This window comes from Nansenia antarctica (genome assembly GCF_963989245.1).
Source record: "Nansenia antarctica genome assembly, chromosome: 2".
NCBI lineage: Eukaryota > Metazoa > Chordata > Actinopteri > Argentiniformes > Microstomatidae > Nansenia > Nansenia antarctica.
Genome location: NC_137675.1, coordinates 70,450,243 through 70,468,548, shown reverse-complemented (window position 1 = coordinate 70,468,548; position 18,306 = coordinate 70,450,243). Strand labels below are relative to the sequence as shown.

Below are 18,306 nucleotides of genomic sequence, written 5' to 3'. Positions count from 1 at the left end.
CAAGTCTCCTTCATCACATCAGACTGATGCTGTTTGATCTGAGAGGAATTCTCTGCTGCAGGGGAAGGCTTCACTGCCTCGTTGATATCACAATATGACAATATTTCTTGGAGGTCTAGCGCTTGGAGGTCAGACACAGAGAAGTCAAATCCACTTTCCCAGCTGTGAGGACCGGGGCCTTCCACTTCAGGAGGTAGTGATGCAGCAGTAGCTGTGTTACCAGGGGCCCAAGCTTCTGCCCAAGCTTCTGCTAAAGATAAGAAACATCAGTCCCAAAAAGGTACACAACAAGGGATTGTCCACTTATCGTTCATTCATAAACGCCCCCCATAGACAACAACCATGTCTTAAACTAATTCTACGATGTGTGTGACTATCAACACAGGTGGGCCCGGCTACTCACCTATCTCTCTATTTACATCTGTCTCACGGTCCAGCCAATGTACTCACCTATCTCTCTATTTACATCTGTCTCACGGTCCATCCAATGTACTCACCTATCTCTCTATTTCCATCTGTCTCACGGTCCATCAGGCAGGGAGGAGGCGAGGGATTGGGGGCGATGAGGAGAGCTTCCATTGCTGAGCGTATCAGCGTATACGCGGGATCAGCGTATTCCGTCGTGTCCTCCATTTGTGTTTTTACTATCAAAAGTGTAGTCTTACAAAGAGACAAAAGTATTAGTATGCCATTGTCTATATGACATTATCTGTGTAAATATAATTTAGGTTTAAAAAGGTTTTTTTAAGACATTTTGGCGCTCAGGCTTTTAGCTGCGTTACTCCCGTGATGCTGCGCGCTAAGAACGTTCTAGACTGTTGAGCAATTTACGATCACTCAAATAACATCCAAGAAAGATATCATAATATATTGACAGCATGTTTTGTACTTTTCAATTGTCACGGATGGATTTGATTACCTTGTCCACCACATCCTGCACATTTAGAGAATTAGACAAACGCATTGCACCTCCTCACCAAAAACCTCAAGTGAAAAAAGCCAAATGGATGACGATAATTAGCTAGCTAGCTATAATCACCTCCGAAATATCTTGATAGCTATGCCAGATAAATTCCAAACTTATTAAAGTTGCTCTAATATTGTTGGCAAACTTCAGCAACTAAGTAGGTGTACAATTAAATACTCTCAAACTCAGAAATGATAAACAAAGACCATGTCCCGCGCTAATCTCACCTCAATTCAAATTCTCCTCGTCCAGTCACTGTCTAGCTATAATCACCTCCGAAATATCTTGATAGCTATGCCAGATAAATTCCAAACTTATTAAAGTTGCTCTAATATTGTTGGCAAACTTCAGCAACTAAGTAGGTGTACAATTAAATACTCTCAAACTCAGAAATGATAAACAAAGACCATGTCCCGCGCTAATCTCACCTCAATTCAAATTCTCCTCATCCAGTCACTGTCAGTGTCAGTGTCAGTGTGACAGGGCGAACCAGGGTTGCCAGATAGGTTGACATTTCCAGCCTAACCACAGTCTAAAAATCGCTTAATCGACCAAAAACCACTAGCCCCAAACCTATACTTGTCAGAAAACCACTAATTACTATTCGGCAGGTGCCCATCTCCTGCCCCAAACTGTTTGTCTGTTGCCAATGATGTTTGTAAAATAACGTTTAAAAAAATGCACATTGTATGTAGCTACTAGGGTAGCTACAACTTAACACATGTTGTAACATTCAGGTACTGACATTTTGATATCGCTTAAATGTTATTTATCCAGCCCAACTGCCTTTTCCGGCCCAGTGTGATCAAAAGTAGCCCATTCGAGGGTAATCCCCATCTGGCAACCCTGCGCACAGTAGCTAAAGATGCTAGCTCTACGAAGCTCTCGAGCTAGCATAAACGTTTTAAACAAACAACATCCTAGTAGGGTCCAAAACCAAAATTCCGTGACCACTCTCTGGCTAACATGGTTTGATGATTTATTTGACTTCTAGGGACCTTTTAGGAAAAATTTAGCCTCCAGGTCCCTCCCCAAAATCCCGGGGTTTTTTGCCAGAGGGCCAAATCCAAAATACATGGCTGGTGAATAGGGTAAAAAAAATAACTAATAGCTATCACTATGAAACTTCCTCAGTTAATCACTTACATTAAGACAATTATTTTTTGTATTGTATTTGTATGTTTAAATATGCAAATGAGGCGTTACCTAATTAGATATGCGCTAATTTGCATAACATTCAAGAACTTAAATCTGAACATTGGATAAAGCCAGGTTAAAAAATCTTGTTTCATCTTGTTGACATATTAGAGTCAAAGGCTTGATTAATTTGTTTTGTTAAATTGGATGCCCGTTAGTTGCCACCAGGGTATCAACTATTATGAATGTATAACAAGAGACGTAATTATACTTACAAAATAAGCTCTTTAATAGCTGTAACTTGAATAGTTGTAACAAAACAATTGAACTACTTTAAACATAATGTGATCACTCTGAATCAGAACATTCTGCCTCACTAGATTCTGAATCCCCCTCTCCCTCCTCCCCCTCTCCCTCCACCTCATCTCCCTCCTCACTCTCATCTTCCTCCTTGTCTTCAGCTGGGCCTGGGGCAGGTAGATTCATTGGGAGAGCAGGTCGTGTGTGGCGGACAGGACGACAGTGACCACCCACCAGCTCCCAGCCATGTCCGAGTGGCGAGGGGTGGTGCTTCCGGGAGGGGTGGCGCACTAGATAGGCCAAGTAGTTGGCACGGAGACAATGTTGGCGTAGGCTATCTGCATCTGGAGGGAGATGGATGAATGAATTGTTCTTCATTCTCTTCCACTTCTCGGCACGGGCCTCAGCCATGGTGCTGCTCATTTTGTCGCCATAGATGACATGACGTGTGAACTGGAAGAGCTCCTCTACCACCTCCTCCTCAAGGTGAAGGCTATCTCCACACCGTGAGAGTTGCCGTCTTGCCACAGGGCTCTTAGCCACCTTGTCATACACCGACAATTTCCCTGTGCCATAGAAGCCTGAGTTGGCATCACAGCCTGTAAAACAATGTAGCTGCACAATACAGTCTGCCATCTCTTCAGTCACCAGGCCACGGCATACAATAATCTCCTGCTTTCTCTTGATATAGAGCATACCTGGCAACTGCTGTGAGATGGCCGCTGCTGCGACATAGGCATCAGTGTCAGCTGCATCTATGACAACAGGGCCACTGTAGCCTGACTCAGAACTGCATAAGCAGAGAAGAGGATGGTGTCAGCCTCAGAATGGTCAAAGATGTAGTTCTGCATCGGCTGTTGTGTTGACAAATTGGTGCAATTAGAGCCAACAGAGTAAACAATCTCTGCATCTACAGTCTGTGCAAGGTCGGTCAGGTAGCTGCATATTAGGTGTTGCAGGCGCCTCTTGTTGCTGACGCTACACAGCAGCGTTTTGAACACTCTGGCAGAGGGGAAGGGGTCGCCCAATTTCATGTAGGTGTTGGGGACATGTGCCTTTCCCTGTACTCGCAGGTCTCGCTCGTCATCTTTCGTTGAGTACGGGTCATCGTACGGGTCATTCACGCAGATGATACGGTCAGCATCACCATGGCGGGCAAGGATGATGGATGACACCTTGTGGACGTAGTCCGACCACTTGTATGGGGTGCCATCTTGTGTCTGTCGATCTTCTGCTGATGGAGTTGCCATCCTCCAAATCATGCCCATGTCGATGAGAGCGATGTAGGGTTCTTTCAGGACTACAGATTGGAGAGAGAGCTTCTGGATGAGCTTGCTCTTCTGCGTCTTCCTGTATGTGCCATTGGAGTTGAATAAGGCCATACACTCCTCGACAACACGATGTTCCAACAACTCTGGGAGGTTCACAAGTTGACTGACCTCAACCAGGTCGATCACTGCCTTGAGAGCATCCCGCTCCATCTCAGCAGCCCTCACCTTGGGTTCCTCCCCGGGTTTCTTTGTGCATGGCCCCTTGGCAAATGTCAAGCGTTTGCTCAATGGGACGGATGCATGGAGGGAGGTATTCTTACTGAACACTCTGTCTCGTAAAAAGCTGGTCAACTTCTCCTCTCCTGCAGCACGGGCTGAGTTGAAGTCAGCAGTGAGCTCATCAGAGGCAGGACTGTAGGGTGCGGAGGGTGGGTGAGGCCGGGTCGAACGGGAAGGAGTCAAACTCATGCATGCATGCATGCATGCGACCAGGTCCTGCACACACTGCTCATCCTCGCGCATCCGTTTCGGGCCACATTGCATGTGCTTCTTCTTGGCTTCTTTTCGGTTGGCCAGCGCGTTGTGAGCCGCCCGGATCTGGGTCACATTGTTAACATTTCTGGAGTGCACCAGCAGCTGCTTCTCATTCTGGAGGATGGAGAGCCAGCCAGACTTCATTTTGCTGCCCTTGTTCATTGTACACTCGATCCACATGTCCCAGGCCATGTTGGAGTAGGGGTTGCCTGTGATGGACTGAGTGAAATCAGTCCGAAGGAAGGCGACCTGATCAGCAGGGAGAGCTGTCAGCATTGCCCAGAAGTCAGGCAGCCACCATAAGTAGGCTCTCTCCACTAAGCATCTACTCTTCCTTTCACCTGAGGCAAAAACAAAAACAAGCATACTCTAGTTATCTAGCTTGCTCATGGTGACTTTCTATGATGGGACTCTGCAGGCCAGCACACAGTAGCTAATAAGGTGCCCATCTCCTGCCCCCAAACTGTTTGTCTGTTGCCAATGATGTTTGTAAAACAGCAGGCTCGGCAAAACAACCACCAGGTGTCATCTTTTTCTTGGGGTAATACACTTTGTGTAAAAAAAATAAAAGAATGGTAAAACCCCTTAATATGTAATAAGCAACGTGATACAAGACAGTCATAAATAAAGTATTTATTTAAAATATATTTCATATATTTTTTATTAAAATAAATAAATAATATCTTCGGTGGGCCACATGGTCTACGGGCGTCTGACGATCAGCTCTGTCTCTGATGAGGACGGATCCTCTGCTGGAGCGCCGCATAGACGCGTGTCCTCCTCTTGCAGTGTGGACTGGGACACCTCAGGAGTATGAAGAGCGAGGAGTTTCACTCCAAAGCCACCAAGGCCGTGAGTGCAAATATGTGCCGGAATAGCTTTATATGAGGAGGAGGCCTCAGGTATTGTTGATGAGTTTGTGGCAGACATGAGGTCTATCACTCACTCAGCTGGGTCTGGAGGTTCAAAGGAGGAGTCTCTGCCTGTTGCCCTGACTCTAGTTCAGAGGCTTCAGAGAAGGCTGGGAGCGTTTTACGCACGGCTGTTGTCTTTTAAAGGCACAAGCCAGAAGTGCAAACTGCCCTCAGACCAGGATAGATTCATCCATGGATCTGCTCTGGTACAAGCGGAGTCTTGTCACAGTGAGCCTCTGTTTACATAGAGATATATGTGTTATATCTTTGCACTCGATCGAATTTCAGGACCCTCCTTTCATGACTTTTCCTAGATATGTGCACACATTTTGTGATGTGTATTTTCATGTACAATATTGTTTGCATATATTATCTACATCCCAGGAATACAACGTGTTATAAAATGTACTTTGGTATCGTCCTTGTAGTGAAGAAATCAACATACAAAGTTGTACCCTACCAAAAGCTTGTTATTTCATTTCAAGTTATTTGTTCTATGGTCAATCCAGCTGAAGAATAACAACATGCATGTTGTCTTGTCTGGTTTACATAAAGTTAAGACACTGGTTTAAAAGCCTTTATTTGTAGCATGTACATATGAAAATGTCTCAAAAACTAACTGTGTAGAAATGTTGTGAGAAATGTTTGATTAAAGAAACTAATTAAATACATTAAAGAGGCTGGAGTGCAGTCTGCAGCCCCATTGCATTTGCATTGTCTCTTACAAAACAACAAGCATTTGGCCTCATGTATCACTACAATTCATTCTTGTTTTCTCAAGTGTTTGACTACAGTACTGGGGTAAACAGCAGGCTGATCATATCTGAAAGTAAAAAAAATACAAAAAAATAATAAAAAGCAATGCATTGACAAGTCGGGGAAACCCAGAAGAGACCATCTTTATTTACATGGCATTTGACAACGGTCCATAGTGAAGTCTGTTTCAGCTTTATGAGAGCAAACTCAAGATGAAGATGCTTCCCTTTTTCAAGTGCACCAAGAGATCAGGACATCCTGTACTCATAATGTTTTATCAATTGTATATCAAGTTTAAATCACAAGTTAGGCTCTATTCAAGCATTCAACCCCTGGCTGTTTTTGTTGTATCATGAATAAAGCAGTGGAACTACTTAACTGTAGTTAGATACTGCTGCCTGGAGACAACCTGCTTATTAGACTAAAGGCAGGACTCAAAAACGGTCCCTGAAATGGGCAAAAGGGTTGCTTAATTTGATAGTTTGCTAAGATATGTTCAAGAGCATAGATTTGTATACATGATTTATTTGGAGGTAAAGAGCGACATAATGGCGACATTGATTAACTCAGCGGTAGCTTGCATTAAGTAGCCTATAGGGAACACAGCCAGTATAATACACTGATGTCAGCTCTATATTTCATAGACGCTGCACAGGCACAACCAAATTCTTTTCCTGAGTATGTGCCAAAAGGAAGCTGGTCCTTGGTGCCCTTTTCAATCTTTTACATAATAGAATAGCATCCTCATTCCTGGTAGAGCTTCCATGAGACAGCAAATGTACAATAAATATACATATCAAAATAAAAAATAAAACAGTCATCAACTATTAACACAAATTAACACTTTACATTCCAGTAAAATGTACAATGCAGCAACCGGTGAATGGCAACATCGAACATAAAACATACCGGGCATAACAAGCCAACAAGACAGCCAGACTAGACATTACCCATAGACATTGCTATTTCCAGTCATCTCCCTATATGTCAGCACTCAGCAGTAGTTTATTGATAACTCTATTTACCCCAGCGGTTGTGGAAATCGAAATTATAAACCTTAACTCTTTCTATAACATGATGACAGCTTTCAATAAGCATTCAACCACAGCTGCTAAATTGTCTTTTGGTTCTTGAGTGTATAGGGGTGCTGTTCTGCCAATGCAACATTCAAGTTGTCCTTAAAATCACTAGGCAAAACATAACATGCTCTGAATACTTCCTGGTCAAGGGGAAGGCAGCCATAAGGGGTTTATAGCATGCTCAATGCCCAGTCCCTTCTCAGAGGTTTCCCCAGGAGTCACATGTTGACCTGAGCCTCAATAGGTCAGATTTTGTAGCTGCACAGTCTTATTTCAAAGTCTCAGCATGATTCTTACTTGGTTGGGCCACCATTCTTTCAATGGAAATTAAATACCAGGGTTGCTTGCCATTACTGACATTCAAATCGGTTTCAATTTGACAAAGGGAAACCAAATCAAAACCAGTAACAGTATCTAAATAGTCTGAGCCTGAATCCTTGCTAGATGGGGGATTCATACGTTGTTGCATGTTGTCATTGGATGTCATTCAGGCTATCATACCGTAATGGCATAGACAGAATCCAAACTGAGAATCAGGCAGATATGTTAATGTAAATGAGAGTGGGATTGGGGTTGAATCCTTCTGAGTCCATGGTGGGGTTACTGTCGAAGTACTAGAATCCTCCAATTAACCAAACTGGAAGAAGAAATTCCCTGGCGCAGATGCTAAAAAAACAAAACAAAAGTGTAAATTATAAAACAGGCTTCATTGTAATATGTTTAATAGCAAAACAAAATAAATGTACTGTTACCCACAACTTTTGGCATACTTACATTGATTAGCTTCAAAACTAAAGCCTCCAGGTCCTCCAAAGAATGCCTTGAAAATGTTGTTGGCATCAAAATCAGCTGGCGAGACAGAAAAACATTGGTCAACAGAAACATGACAACTGAGAAATACCATTTCCAACACTTTGTAGCATTTCAAATCATACGCAACACACTGAAACGGCTGCACATAGCCTATTCTCCTTTAAGGTGAGTAGTTTATTCTGCCCCTCCCATGCCTCCTATGATCTCCCCATGAAGATGTTTCTTAGCTACTGACCGCCATTGCTCATGCCTTCTTCCTCCAGGTCATGGCCGCTGTCGTAGCGGTTCTTCTTCTTCGGGTCAGAGAGCACGGTAAACGCCTCGCCCACCTCTTTAAACTTCTTCTCCTCTTCCTTCTGCACCTCTGCGCTGGCTGAGCTGTGGCGGTCTGACAGATACACATCGGTCAAGTGGGAGGATAAACAAGATGGATGCAGGCAGAGAGAGACCTACAATATTAACTACAATAACACTTTTCCTATCATTAAGGAGTAACAGGTCAGTCGTTTTAACTGAGAGCGGGACTTTGACAGATACCTGGATGGTGCATGAGGGCCCGTTTGCGATAAGCCTTTTTTATCTGGTCCTCTGTGGCATTCTTATCCACTCCCAGCACCTTGTAGTAATCTTTCCGCTTGCTTTTCTTCAGCTCCAACTGTGCACTCTTGAGGAGGTGCTTGTGTTCTACAGAAGAGAAGATAAGAGTGAGACTAATATATGATGGAAAGAGAGAGAGACACTCATAGCTATTTACCAGTTCAGCACAGAACTATAAGCAGTTGCAATAAGGTGCCAGCAGGTGGTGCTACACTGTAATTGAACCCCTCACAGTGACACCTGAGACATTGCCTAATAACAGCAAGGCGGAAATAGCAGAGTGACACACCGGAGCATGAAGAAACAGAACTGACTAACAGGGTAAGAGGGAATGGCTGGGCTATAGGGAGTGGCAGCTGAGTCACACGTCTGGAAACAGAGAGCACTTACCTTTTGTCTTCTCTGTCTGGTAGACCTTTTCATAGTCCCGAACTGCCTCCTCATATAGCTCTGTGTCCATGTAACTGCAGAGCACAATCACATAGGGAACAAGCTTTAGTATCATCTCTCAGCTTTCATAATATTCACCTTCTCTCTCTCTCTCACACACACACACACACACACACACACACACACACACACACACACACACACACACACACACACACACACACACACACACACACACACACACACACACACACACACACACACACACACACACACACACACACACACACACACAGAGGAAACTTGAAACAGCAAAAAGCTAAGATTCATTGACGTACCATTGCGCTCTCCGTAAATAGGCCTTGATGTAGGTCTCATCCAGATTAATTGCCTTGGTACAGTCTTCAATAGCCTGGTCTAGTTTTTTCAGCTTTGAAATTAAAATGGGGGAGGAAATTATGAAAAAAAAGGTAAGGGCAAGGAGGCACGAGAGAAAGGGAGATGCTGGCCCAGTTCTAGTGGTTACAGAGAGGAAAGTAAAGCAAAGTGCAGAGCTGCACAGATGCAGCACAGCTAAAAATAGGCCTACACACAGTAAGAGAGGCAGAGAGTGCTTACTGAAAGAAGTGTGTGTGAGTCAGTGCACTGAGTTGGTATGTCTCATACAGTCAGTGTGGTGTGTGAGCCAGGACAGTAGACATTGTGTACATTGCCAAAAACATGTCTGTGAAATTGTTCAAGAGTGTGTGACTTCCTGAAGGATTTAGAAGTGGTACATGATGCCAGGAGCCATTTTAACACACTTGGGAGTTTTATACAGAACATATCAAATTTCAGCAGCCAGGTAGTTACAACTCCAAGGTAATCAACTAAAGCCCAATTTATACTTCTGCGTAAAATCGACGGTGTAGCCTACGCCGTAGGCTACGGCGTAGGTTGACGCGCACCTCTCCAAAAATGTAACTACGCGGCAGTGCCTACGCAACCGTAAGCACTGTGATTGGTCCGCTTGGTAGCACATGATTCCGACATGATTCCGACTCTCTCGTAGGCCAAAATGCGGAAGCCATGACAGAAATGTAATTTACTTTTTCTGTAATTACTTATTAATAAAGATTTGAAAAATTATGATAACCATCGTATCATCTTAGTTTAATGTCATTTCAATGCATTATAGACATTTTCTTTACAACAAGCATAAAAATGCTATTATGCCGCTATGAGTACACCGACCAACACGACGCAGACCGACCAACGCAGAAGTAGAAATTCGGAGAGCCCTTGCGTAGGCTACGGCGTAGCCGCGCGTAAATTCGACGCAGAAGTATAAATTGGGCTTAAGAGGGAACCACAAACCTTGGAGTGAGAGTAAAACACTCAATCCTGAAGCTGACTAAATACCAAAATGGAAGAAAAACAACAACAACTACCAAGCATGAATACATCATTTGAGCCATACCTTAGATCCAACGGTGCCCCTATTACAGAACAGCTTGGCATTTGTTTTGATGTTGTTGGGGTCTATTGTCAGCGCCTCAGAGTACAGCTCGTAGGCCGCCTCATAGTTCCCCTCCTTGAAAGCCTTGTTCCCCTCCTCCTTTTTGGCTTTGAGTGCTTTGGCATCCTGAGTATAAAGGCACCACGAGAAATTATCAAGAGCCGGCAAAAACACTCAGATGCATGGGCACTGGGTACTGGGTGGAGGACTCACTCTGCAGGCGAGACGAGCTTTCTCGTGGTCAGGGGCCATGCGCAGGGCCTGGACAAAGAACTGGACGGCCTTGTCAATGCAGTCCTCATAGTACAGACAGAGGCCGCGGACATACAGGGCGTCCCCGTTAGTGGAGTCCATCCGCAAGATGTCGCTACCAGGGGAGACAAAGAAACAAGTTTGCTTTATGTCACAACAGGACAGATATATACAGTGGGGGAAATAAGTATTGAACACATCAACATTTTGTCCAGTAAATGTATTTCCATTGAGCCTATTCAAGTGAAATTTGCACCAGACTTTGATATTAACTCAAACAATCCAGACAAAAAGAAAACATATATAAATAAAGTTATGTGTAATAAAGTAGAATGAAACAAGAAAAAAGTATTGAACTACACTCAAGTATTGAACACTAACTGAAATGAATTCAATACTTAGTGGAGAAGCCTTTGTTTGTAATGACAGCTTCAAGGCACTTTCTGTATGAAGTAACTAATCACCCGCAGTATTCAGGTGTGATTTCAGCCCATTCCTCTACACAGATTGTCTTTAAATCTTGAAGATTGCGGGGGGCCCTTTTGTGAATCTTGTGAATCTGGATCTTCAGATGCTTCCACAAATGTTCAATTGGGTTTAAGTTAGGTGATTGACTGGGCCATTCCAACAAGTTGATTTTCTTTCTCTGAAACCAATTGCGAGTTTCCTTTGCTGTATGCTTTGGATCGTTGTCCTGCTGGAAGGTCCACCCACGTCTCATCCTCAGCATCCTGGCAGCAGGTTCATCTCAAGAATCTCTCTGTACATGGCTCCATTCATTGTTCCTTCAATGATATGAAGTCTGCCAGTACCACGAGAGGAGAAACAGCCCCACACCATGATACTTCCACCTCCAAACTTCACTGTTGGTAAAGTGTTATTCGGGTGATGTGCAGTGCCATTTCTCCTCTAAACATGGTGTGTTGTGTGACAGCCAAAAGGTTCAATTTTGGTCTCATCTGACCAGAGCACATGCTCCCAGTAGTTCACTGGCTTGTCCAAATGTTGTTTGGCAAACCTTAAACAAGCTTCAACATGTATTTTTTTCCTGTGCGTGGCCGGTTGAAGGTGGAGTGATGTTGCTTCCACTTACGGATAATGCCCCCAATGGTGCTTACTGGAAGATTGAGAAGTTGTGAAATATGTCTGTCATGTTTTGAGACAGCTCTTTGCTTTTTTTTTGGGCTCTTTGCCAAATTAGTTATTTTTTCTAACTTTAACTTTAGTTTAAGCAACTTGTTCTTAGTGAGTTCAATACTTTTTTCCTGTTTCATTCCACTTTATTACACAGCTTTATTTACATATGGACTTTAATGTTTAGATTTTTTTGTCTGGATTGTTTGAGTTAATACCAAAGTCTGGTGCAAATTTCACTTGAATAGGCTCATTGGAATACATTTACTGGACAAAATGTTGATGTGTTCAATACTTATTTCCCCCACTGTACTAATGCCAATCGAAATATAGCAAGAAGAAGCTAACACTATTTATGTCCACCCAACAGTGTCCTGTTACCTGGCTACAGATTGAGCTTCTGGGTAGCGACCTAGCATGGCCAAACACTCTGCTTTCAGCACTTTGAACCTGTGGCAGGCTGAGGCCGACTCCAAGGCTCGATCCATACAGAAGACAACCTGTAGACACCAGAGGGAGAGACTGGTGCGTCAACGAACAGGGATAGCTATTACAAGAACAGACCGTGCCTCCCTCCCCACAAACACCCAACAGATGTTTAGAGTAGGCTGTGCAAATAAAACAAGCTTACCATCCTGAAGTCACGCTTCTCGAATCCTATTTCTGCCATCTTCTCATACTCTAGAATTGATTCTGCATTCTTCACCTGAAGAGAAGGGGCATTATGCCATTCCATCAAGACATGAACAATTCAATCCATCAATACTCCCTGCCGAACAAATTGAATTCACATTTGGGCATTTTCAGCAAATGACGCCAAGCAGTGAGGTAAATGGCCAGGTCATGGCCTGCCCCTGACACAGATGCTGTGTCACTTGTGGCTGACCCACCTCCTGTTGTGCCTGGCTGTTGTCAGGCTCCAGTTCCAGAACCCTCTGGAAACAGCGGCTGGCAGCCATGGCGTTGCCAAGACACAGATGGCACTTGCCCTCTCTCAGATGACCCTATGGACAAGTGACTCACAGTGAGTTCACATGCTGGGGCAGAAACACAGACAGGGGAAACACCCGCTGGGAAAACAAATGACTCCACTATTTCCATAAGCCTGATTTAATTGTGTACACGAAATGACTGAACCTTCTGGAAGGTCAGACTAGCTCCATATTTGCCAAGCCCATTGCTCAAGATGGTGCTGTACCTGATAAAGCCTACTGTACCTTCATGAAAGTGTCGTCTAGCCGCACAGCCTGCTGGGAGTCCTCCAGAGCCTCCCTGAACCGACACAACATCATAAGCGTTGCTGCCCGGTTTCCATAGTAACTGGCAGTCTTGGGACACATGTCTGTCAGAATACACAAATGAAATGATAATAGAACATAATACAACACTAATAATCTATAGGCTAATATAACAATAGAATGTGTCTGCTCTCACCATTATCTGTCTGTGGTCTATTTCTTGGCAATGTCAGCAGATGGACAGCAATAAGAGACAGAGAAGGAGAAAAACAACAGCACTTATTAAACCTATTCTTACCTATGGCCTTGGTGTAGTAGTTGAATGCTTCAGAGTAATCCTTCTTGATGTAATAGGCATTTCCCTGTTCTTTGAAGCACTCAGCGTCCCTGGAGAAACAATTTGTGTTGTTTATGTGTTAATAAAATGTGTCAAAAATAAATGAAACAATCTGTTGACAAAAGTAGCCTAATAGTATAAAATGATAAAAAGGGAACACCGCTTAAGAAATGCATAGGGGAGTTATCAATGACTTCACTGTAGCCTGTATACCAGTCATCAAGAGGTGTCCATACAAATCAAAGTTTATTTGTACATGATACTGTACAGTCCACAGTGCGCTGCCATATTTGATATTTTGAGAATGAAAGAATGCTGAAAGTGGTCAGCTTAATTCTAATGCATGCATACAACACACTTGTGGTAGAGCAAGGCTCATCTATATCAGGTTGCTTCCAAACACACCACCTGACATTTGAGATTGGTGTGCGGGTGTCAAGGGACTGCTACTCAAAAGTTTAAACATAGAAAAAGCCACACCAGCAGCAATGTCACACCCAATCGAAAGAGGGGGCTTATGAGACGAAGTGGACAAGTGTATATTTTAAGAGTGTACCTGGGTCACAATCAGATTCCCGAGGACAGAGGGAATACAACAGAGACTGCCATGAAGGGACCACATGATACAAGGGTGAAGCCAACAACAACAAAAAAATAATATATATCACCATGCTTCAGATCTCAATCAGACAGAGGCGCAAGAGGGCACCCTAGTGAAGCAGGAGTAAAAGTAGGCCTGTGCACAGGTGTCATTGTTGTGTCCTCCCCCCCAATAAAGTGTCTTGCTTTAAATGTTGAATGTGCAGTGATAGGTAATCAATCATAGGGCTGCACAATATATTACACATAACATGTGCAATATCTATATCGCTAGAGGCTGTAATATTTGCTCACTCAATACAACAAAAACGCACTTTAACTTAACGCATGCATAGATGTTTCATTTGGTTATTGCACATCGTACTTTACTTTGACAGTTGTTTTTAACCATGTCAAGTGTACATAATCAAGAATTCAACGTGTTTGATATATCCCAAGTAATATCGCTATCGCAATATCATATTTGGTCTAGGGGCCTATATCGTGAGGCCCTAATCCAATGACACATGGAATATTGTTTGGTGTTTGTGGACAGTCATTGTCCAGCACTGTTGTCAAGGTGGGGAAAGACATGACAGATTGTAAAGACATGACAGATTAAAGACATGACAGATTGTAAAGACATGACAGATTGCGACCAACATACCGACCAGTCAGGTTACCTAATGGTAACTGCTGCTGGCCTGATGTAATGACATTAGGTAGATGACCTGATGTAATGACATTAGGTAGATGGCAATCTAGATCATGATTTTACCCAACTATAAAAGACTACTTGCCATCTGTGTCAGCGCGTGTGGTGCATATTTCACAAGAGAGCAAGGCTATTTGGATTGTTCTGGCTTAAGTTGATTATTGTCTGCTGAAGCTAACCTAAATCGTAGATGATACAGCGAGCTGAGACAAAAAAAGACCCTCTGGTCCCATTGATACTAGATATGACCACCTGGCCGAACACTGGGCTCGCTGTGCTGCTAACCACTGCTGTCAGACTCAGCTAAACACACGACCAAAGTATTGTAGCAAATTCGAAGCATTCACATGTCATGACATTACAACCGTTCGTTGTCAAATGTGTACATTTATTGTCGCCATCACGGCTACGCACCTCTCCAATTCCTCGTCGCTGAGGTATTCCATCTCAGGATCCATGGTCACATCATCATCATCATCATAGTCAACCGACGCCATTTTGGTGGACTGGGGGGGGGCTTGTGTTGGGGGGGGGCAAACTACACGGACGGAGCTTGATTTGACAGCTGGGGAAGAGAGCTGTTTCATGTGACACAGCAAGTCGTGACGTTAGAATTAAGGTTCTAAGTTCTATCTCCATTTTTGTCAAAATTTAGTTTTTTTACATAATCTGATCCATTAGGTGTTTATTAATGCCTGTGTGGTGTTATTTTTTTAAATGTTGACATTTTTGAGTTAGTAATTAATAAAATACAAAGGTTCCATCTCACAAAACATAATGGAATGTAAAAACGTTGACACTCAATATCTCTGAACTACCCTAAACGGAGATAGAACCTTATCATTCTAAGCTCACGAAGTGTTCCTGGACACCTACAATTGTCGACGAGCTGCCTAGATTAGTAGATCACTATATCATATATGTGTGGTTCTCAGATGTGAAGATATATCCATGCGTTGTCAGATTTGATAATTATGCGCCGCGTGATTACAATTGAGGACATCTCTCTAACGTGGGATGGGGAGTCAGCGCCAGACGCTAGAGGTCGCACTTGTCACGTAGCCTAAGCAGTCTGGTTACGCCCACGTGACGTACACAGTAAACAGGAAGTACTTTTGAAAGGTAAGTGTTTGTGTCCGAGACGAACAGGGATGTTCAGATCGATATAAAGACTATAATTGTATTGAATACAATCAAACGAAGACAAACCTTCGGGTGTTAATCGGTATAACGTTGTTAATACCATCGATCCTAATCTCGATGGTTGGACGAAAACCTAACTGTAGCTATATCTTAGCGAGCTGTCGTTCGACGTTGTGAACAGACGACGTCGACCTTAGTATCCGTTTAGACAGAACGTTCCTCTGTGCGTCAGTTAACTGGTCTGCAATAACATAAAGTGTATTGATAAGAACAGTGTGTAAACGGAGCGTACTGCTGGCTGTCGCTAATAAAAAAAATACTGTGCTCTGTTTTGGTTTGATCGGTCAGGAGGACTGACCATGGGAAAAAGTTGTAAAGTGGTGGTGTGTGGTCTAGCTGCCGTTGGAAAGACGGCCGTTTTGGAGCAATTACTATATGCCAATCATATAGCAGGTAAGCAGTTCATTAAGCCCACGTCATTGTGCATGACCCCCAATAATGTGAAATCCTCCGATTCCAGCCACTTATTATACTTGACCTCATATCATATGCGTACAGGCTCTGAGCCCATGGAGACCCTGGAGGACATCTACATTGGCTCCGTAGAAACTGACCGCGGCACACGGGAGCAGGTGCGCTTCTATGACACACGGGGGCTGCGGGAAGGACTGGAGTTCCCTCGCCATTACTACTCCTTTGCAGATGGCTTTGTTCTTGTCTACAGCATCGACAGTAAGGAGTCCTTCAAGAGAATGGAGGCGCTCAAGAAAGACATTGACCGCTACCGTGACAAGAAAGAGGTGAGGACCGTAATCTGTTGTAGTGGGTCTATTATTCTTATGTCAAGAAAGGGTGTACACAATAGTTAGATTAAAGCAATGCATCTCCAGGGCTCTCAAGTCTCACGCATTGGGCGTGAGACACGCGCATTTCAACCCGTTCACACGCTCACAGGCCGTGTGTGTCTCTTGACTTGAGAGCCCTGCATCTCTACCAACAGCACTCCTCACAGGCAATAGGGGACTGATGCCACTAATATGAGGGCGGTCCTACTAATCGATGATTATGTTCGTCAACAGGTGACTATTGTGGTGCTGGGTAACAAGCTGGACATGCAGGAGCAGAGGAGGGTGGATGCAGAAGGGGCCCAGCACTGGGCCAAGACAGAGAAAGTGCGTCTGTGGGAGGTGTCAGTGGTGGACCGGCGTACCCTGATTGAGCCCTTTGTCTACCTGGCAAGCAAAATGACCCAGCCCCAGAGCAAGTCAACCTTCCCCCTCAGCCGCAACAAGAACAAGGGGAGTGGGTCCGTCGATAGCTGAGGGAGAAGGATGGACTGATGGGATGAGGGAGAAACAAGGTTTAGGGAGTTAGGAAAGAAGGAGATTGCATTATGGGAAATGCAGAGGTGGAGGGGGAGAAGAGTATGAGAGGAAACATGACAAGCTGATTATCACATGCATACAGACATAGACATAGATGTTATGACTGCACTGCAAGAATGCACACAAACGCTGCACACAAAAACAATTATGTTCATGAACATTTGGAGACTGAACTTTGATGACATAAAAAAAATGCAGGAAGATAATCAGGTGGGATAGGCCGATGTTAAGGAGGATGTATAAGGGATTAAAGTTCTGTTTGTTAACCAGGAGATTTGTTACACTACTGGCATGCCATCCACTCATAAATGGTGGCATTTATTTGGCATGAATTACCTCTAAATTTAGAAAGAAACATTCCTCTGTACTGTTCATATATTCTACACATTTGCCAGAAACACCTACTACTGCCTTTTGGGTTAGCTTTCATTTTTTTAAAATTTGAATTTTAAATTGTCTTGGCTGTCTGGCAGTCTTATTCTCTATGTTGGTGAGCAGGGCATTTGTAGAGCTTCATGCCTGCTGGACAGGCCCCAATGGGGACTGACATAGATGTATTTGCCCTCGACCAAAACCTTGGCAGCTTGTATGATGTCACATATTCATCTGTCCATTATTAAAAACTCCTTACTGTCGATTAGACACTAGGCCTCAGTTGAAGATGGGGCATCCTTGATTGTAGTTACTGAGCTGTAAAACACTTTGTTGATCAAATAATATACATTTCATTGCCAGATTATCGAACTGCATAATTTGATGCCATATCTGGGTCAATTCTTATTCTTTATGTTTTTATCAAAACAATTTTATCAATGAACCAGAAAAATGCCCTGTGGCGGTTCACAGATCTATATTTGTATTATGATTTGACATTGTTGTCTGTATTAAACAGCATATTATTTTCTTGATGAATTTGCATTTATATTCTGATGCATAATACTGTATTTATCTATCAAAGTGTTGTGGAGACAATAATTGTTTGCATGTTGTGTAAACAAATTAAAATATGTCATTTTCTGCTTCTCACTTGTAACTGTTGTGTATCGTTGCATGATTTGAGAGATGATTAAATTCAGTAGAATACAGCTGCCATCTGAATGATTTCTGCATGATTGCTCATCTATCAAAATCAGATCGCCCTTATAGTACAGGCATTTTGTGAGAAAAGAGGGGGGAACCTCAGACAAATTGCAACAGAATTTGCTTTGCTTCCAAAAATGACATTATAAAGCTTAACATTTTTGACAGTTGGCAGTAATATAGGCAT

General features: G+C 43.3%; 2 protein-coding genes across 2 annotated transcripts; one reads left to right on the top strand and one right to left on the bottom strand.

The window, feature by feature from the left end:
• Positions 1-7,229: 7,229 nt before the first annotated feature.
• Positions 7,230-12,984, bottom strand: dnajc7 (DnaJ (Hsp40) homolog, subfamily C, member 7). Its single transcript, XM_080523684.1, has 12 exons — positions 12,860-12,984; positions 12,533-12,646; positions 12,274-12,348; positions 12,024-12,142; positions 10,470-10,623; positions 10,218-10,382; positions 9,097-9,188; positions 8,759-8,832; positions 8,309-8,455; positions 8,010-8,159; positions 7,733-7,807; positions 7,230-7,624 (listed from the first exon to the last, which is right to left on the bottom strand). The coding sequence occupies exons 1-12, from the start codon at positions 12,980-12,982 to the stop codon at positions 7,587-7,589; spliced, it is 1,326 nt and encodes a 441-aa protein (XP_080379810.1). The 5' UTR covers positions 12,983-12,984; the 3' UTR covers positions 7,230-7,586.
• Positions 12,985-15,619: 2,635 nt separating this feature from the next.
• nkiras2 (NFKB inhibitor interacting Ras-like 2) lies at positions 15,620-18,001 on the top strand. The gene is made up of 4 exons (XM_080550671.1): positions 15,620-15,633; positions 16,003-16,107; positions 16,213-16,454; positions 16,734-18,001. The coding sequence occupies exons 2-4, from the start codon at positions 16,014-16,016 to the stop codon at positions 16,974-16,976; spliced, it is 579 nt and encodes a 192-aa protein (XP_080406797.1). The 5' UTR covers positions 15,620-15,633; positions 16,003-16,013; the 3' UTR covers positions 16,977-18,001.
• The last annotated feature ends 305 nt before the right edge of the window (positions 18,002-18,306 follow it).

Bases quoted from the DNA above. Each gene is read 5' to 3' on its own strand.
- dnajc7 (XM_080523684.1), bottom strand. From the start codon at position 12,982: ATGTGTCCCAAGACTGCCAGTTACTATGGAAACCGGGCAGCAACGCTT. The intron at 12,143-12,273 runs GTAAGCTTGTTT...TGGTGTCTACAG, and splicing joins AGAAGCGTGACTTCAGGATG to GTTGTCTTCTGTATGGATCG. The intron at 7,625-7,732 runs GTAAGTATGCCA...TTGTTTTTTTAG, and splicing joins TAGTTTTGAAGCTAATCAAT to CATCTGCGCCAGGGAATTTC.
- nkiras2 (XM_080550671.1), top strand. From the start codon at position 16,014: ATGGGAAAAAGTTGTAAAGTGGTGGTGTGTGGTCTAGCTGCCGTTGGA. The intron at 16,108-16,212 runs GTAAGCAGTTCA...ATATGCGTACAG, and splicing joins ATATGCCAATCATATAGCAG to GCTCTGAGCCCATGGAGACC. The intron at 16,455-16,733 runs GTGAGGACCGTA...GTTCGTCAACAG, and splicing joins GCTACCGTGACAAGAAAGAG to GTGACTATTGTGGTGCTGGG.